This window comes from Brassica oleracea, chromosome C5 (genome assembly GCF_000695525.1).
Source record: "Brassica oleracea var. oleracea cultivar TO1000 chromosome C5, BOL, whole genome shotgun sequence".
In the NCBI taxonomy this organism is placed as follows: Eukaryota; Viridiplantae; Streptophyta; class Magnoliopsida; order Brassicales; family Brassicaceae; genus Brassica; species Brassica oleracea.
Genome location: NC_027752.1, coordinates 31,951,904 through 31,956,368, shown reverse-complemented (window position 1 = coordinate 31,956,368; position 4,465 = coordinate 31,951,904). Strand labels below are relative to the sequence as shown.

Here is a 4,465-nt window from a genome sequence, read left to right as displayed (position 1 = left end):
AGAGTAAGAGGGAGAATGAAGATATGGAGTGAATGAAGAGGAAGAGGGGTGCTTGTATTTATAGTTGAAATCCTGCCGACAGATCGAGGAAATTCCGACCGAATACCGACGAGAAGGCTCTTTCATCGGAATTTCCTCAGAACTTTTAAAATCCCCCAACGGCTCTCTAACGGCTATAATATATCCTCGGAATTCATCGATTTTTTCCGAGAAATACATTTTCCTCGGTATTCCATAAGAATATTCCGACGGATTAATATTTCCTCGGAATTCCGTCGGTATATTCCGAGAAAATTTCGAGGAAACCAAATTTTGTTTTTCCTTGGAATATCCTCGGAAATTCCTCGGGATATTCCGAGGATTTCATTTTCCGTTGGAATGTCCGTCAGAATACCGTTGTTTTCTTGTAGTGTATATATATATATATATATATATTCTTCTAATAATTATCTCATGTATTGATCTCTCTGTTACTCCTTTGCTTCTTTGCTTGTATCTCGGATGATTTTCTATGAGGTTTTAAGCGAAAGACTTAAAACCGTGTAAATATACACTTTATAGTGATTAATACTAAAATCCCACAATTTAAAGAATATATTTACGATAATGTGGAAATATACTGAAGTTAAATTAGCTTTCAATGAAAGATAAACATATCATCTATCACAAAAACGCTTTTCTCTCTAAACAAGGCGACGACGATGGCGATTCTTTAGGTTTTCGATAAGTTTCATGGATGGGATCCGGGTTCTATTGGGAAGCTCTGGACTTGCAAGGAGATCTATCTTAATGATCAGATCGGGAGATTATGGAAGCAATATGGTCTTCTTGCCATAAGGATTTATGGAGATCTGGAAGTTTTCTTTAGACACGATCTCATATCAACGAAGATTGGGATTTTGGAGATTCGATCATGGAAGTAACAAGGTAAGGTTATCGTTAACATCAAAACAAGATCCTTTATACTCATTCCTGGGATCTTAATTTTGATGATTAGATTTTTCGACTATGTTCATTGGAAACTCGGGATTTGGATGTTGATTAGATTCGACAATCATGAAAGTAGGATTCTAAGGATCAGTGCGATTAGATGGATTATCAATGGAGCGGATTTCATGAATGAATTTTTCTACTGGTGTTTGCAATATCTTAAGGAGTGCGTTTGGAGTTCCAGTATCACAAACTTAAACCTTTTCTTCTTTCTCTTACAGAACTTGAGTGTGGTTATTTTTTATTTGGTATCTATGACTCAGGGACAACTGGTGGGAAAGGGGGGGGGGGAGCCTCAAAAGAGGGAGAAGGGGTTCGCAAACGGCTGAAGATCTCTGTTCCACATTTTGATAACTCGGACCTGATCAAGAGTTATGCTATGACTCTGATTGGGCGGTGTATGAACCCGGAGGAGCAAAAGGTCAACACGTTGCTGGTGATGCTCCCGAAGATATGGAAGGTAGAGGAGAGGGTGACTGGTGCAGATTTGGGGAAGGGGATGTTCCAGTTTCATTTTGAGAAGGAAGAGGATATTGAAGCGGTATTGGAGTCACAGCCATATCATTTTGATTACTGGATGATCTCGATAGCTCGATGGCAGCCAAGAATGACAAGAAGCTTTCCCTCAGAGATCCCCTTTTGGATCAAAGCGGAAGGTCTTCCGACAGATTTTTGGTCAACTCCAGCGTTACAGAGCATAGGCGATGCCATTGGAGAGACAACGGATGTGGATCTGGACTATGGAAAGATGCGTGTGGTGCTTGATGGTTTCAAAGAGCTAACGCTGGAAACAACTGTGAAGTTCAAAGGAGGTGAATTCTATGACGAGGAAGAGGTCCCGGTGTCTCTTAAATATGAGAAATTGTTTGGCATTTGCAAGCTTTGTTCTAGTCTCTGCCACGATGAGGATCATTGTCCCCTCAATCCTAAAAGCGCGTAGAAGAAAACAGACAGCAGAGACAAGCTGACGACTAAGAGAGATGACCGGGCCAGGAGCTACAAAGGGGTGGTGATTCATGGAGAGGAGAGTCAACATGAGAGGGGCAAAGATCAGCGGAGCTACTATGGGAAGGGGAAAGGCAAAATGCATGACGAACAGGACTCAAAGTAGGTGCGAGTTCCTGAAAGAGGAAATAAGAGATTCTCTTCCTACCACGACAACAACAGAGCTGACGAGGGAACCACAAGACACAGAAACTCTCGTTGGGAGCAGTCTATGAGTTATGTGCAGGAAACTCGAGAGAGGGGGCATCGTGGCACAAGACGTGGGAGGAGTCCTCCGCATTATGTACGAGAGGATCCAAAGGAGGAAGGGGAGCTTCAAGACACAGGTAGTGCAAATAAAGGTTTTCAAACGGAGGGCAAGACTTCTACATCTAACAACCCGCAGCATGAATCGAATGGGGCCAAGGTAAACTTGGTTAAGGTTCCTCCTAAACCCTTAGGACTGGAGAATGGTGCAAAAGCTGTAATAGCTTCAGAAACTGTTGGTGCTGGGGAAGAAATGGCGCCGCCATTGGTCGACATTGGAAAGGATAATACAGGGAATGAAGTCATGGATCTAGAGGAGACTGGGAACCCTATTGCAGGTGATGAGGGTTTTATGTGTGAGGATGATGATTTCCAAAACCTCACTGATGGAGAGATGGAGGACTTGAATGGTTCACAAGAAGTGGTGTTAGAGACCGTTGAAGAAGAGTCACGACCAAAGGAAACCGAAGAGAAGGGACTACAAGTCGGGGAGGAGGAGAAGAAGAAGGGTGCTCGCAAGCTACTACTCAAGCAAACTATGGCTGCGGGAACTTCAAAGAAGAAGAAGTTCAGGCACTCCTTTCACAGAACAGAAATGTTCAAGCTCGACAAGGTAAGCGTCAGGGAGAAGGTATCAGATTGCAAGAGGAGAAGGGTTCTTCACACCCCAAACAAACTTTTTCTAAGAACTCAACTGCGTCCCATGTTTAACACATTTGATATAAAGTTGAGGAGTGTTTCTTTGGTTGATGCGGTTGTTGTTTTTTGTTGGTTTGTTTCAATAAGCTCTATGAGCATTTTTTTAAGGTTTTATTTGATTTTTGATTTTCTGGTTATCTGGTTAAGTGGCAACTGCCTACTTCTTATTGTATTTGGTTATGGCTTTGGTCTCCGAAATAATAATGGTTTTTCCGGAGTTTTGATATGTTTAAATATTGGTATGGTTTTAAGGAACGATATGAAGGTGATATGGAGTCAATGGCTAGCTGGTTTGTAGGGATGCGATCGAGTTACTTAATACAATGGATGATGGACCTGATCTCTTTAAACCAAGCACAGTGGAAGAATGGCATAAGGATGGTGTTGGATAAGGTACGTTTGATTAGTATCATCATCTGGTATAAGGAGGTTCTTAGTTACTCATATGTGGATATCACTAAGCGCACAGTAGCTCGGAGATGGGTCTCCTTGTTTTTGATTGTTCATACTAAGGAAACTAAGTGTGCTCGAGTGGTTAAGTATTTGACTAAAATGTTTTGTTATGGTTATGGGTTTATTTTCAGGGTTATAGGTCTACGGTGGTCTTTAATCATGGGTGGAGGTGCAAGGTTTGGAGTTATGGGTTTGTGCTGGATCATCGTAGAGGAGCATACTCTTGGCTTGGTCTCATTAAACCAAGTGCAGAGAATATATGGAACCATGAAGTGTATTAGGTTTGTCTCTTTGGTGAAGCTGCAAGATGGGAGTGGTTACGTCAGATCTACAGTGTTTCATTATCTGAAATTATCCAGGACAAGATCAACACATACAGTGTTAATGTTTTTTGATGTCATGATTTGAGATATAATATGGTGGTCGGATTCATGGTTTGGTTTGGTCTCATGTTTATACATTCAAATTGAAATGATAATGCGATTTGGTTTCCTTAGAGTACACTGTGGAAGTTATGGGATTTGGACCCTCGATATAGTTTGTACACACATTCCGAGTTTGGTCTCATGTGAAATACCGATTGTGTATTCTTTTAGCATCATATACATTGTTTTATGCATTGTTTTCTGGGTCCTTTGGTCTCCTATTAACATGCTTTATGAATCACGGAAACACCAGGATTTGGTCAGAGTTTGGCTCGGGATTTGGATAAATAAGATGATCGTATGGGTATTTTTGGTCTCTCTTACTAGCCATTAAAACTTGAATTTGGTAAACAAATGGATAGCTTTTTTGGTCTTGAGTTGCGAATTGTGTTTCTTGGTAAATTTTGAGGGAAATCGGCTAATTCATACATCAACAAGGTCCAGCGATCCCGATCAGTACATAAACATGTAAGCTGTGCAAATACATACACCAACACGCAGATAATTAAAATTTCATACATGAACTAACAAAATTCAGGTTTTTCATACATTGACCAATTAACCGTCAGTCAAAAGTGACGGAATATGAGCTGTCTGTTATGTATCGCTTATATGTCAATAAAAAATATTAGGTGGCTTTTTCATTT

General features: G+C 40.8%; 1 protein-coding gene across 2 annotated transcripts; it reads left to right on the top strand.

Moving 5' to 3' along the window:
- Window positions 1–655: 655 nt before the first annotated feature.
- On the top strand, window positions 656–3,913 carry LOC106344032. 2 transcript variants are annotated; one of them, XM_013783403.1, is made up of 4 exons: window positions 656–927; window positions 1,254–2,854; window positions 3,193–3,333; window positions 3,525–3,913. In XM_013783403.1, the coding sequence occupies exons 2-4, from the start codon at window positions 2,207–2,209 to the stop codon at window positions 3,672–3,674; spliced, it is 939 nt and encodes a 312-aa protein (XP_013638857.1). In that variant the 5' UTR covers window positions 656–927; window positions 1,254–2,206; the 3' UTR covers window positions 3,675–3,913. The 2 variants fall into 2 exon arrangements, 1 of the variants encoding a protein (XP_013638857.1); XR_001270088.1 differs by having other exon boundaries at window positions 1,254–3,333; window positions 3,525–3,628.
- Window positions 3,914–4,465: the final 552 nt, after the last annotated feature.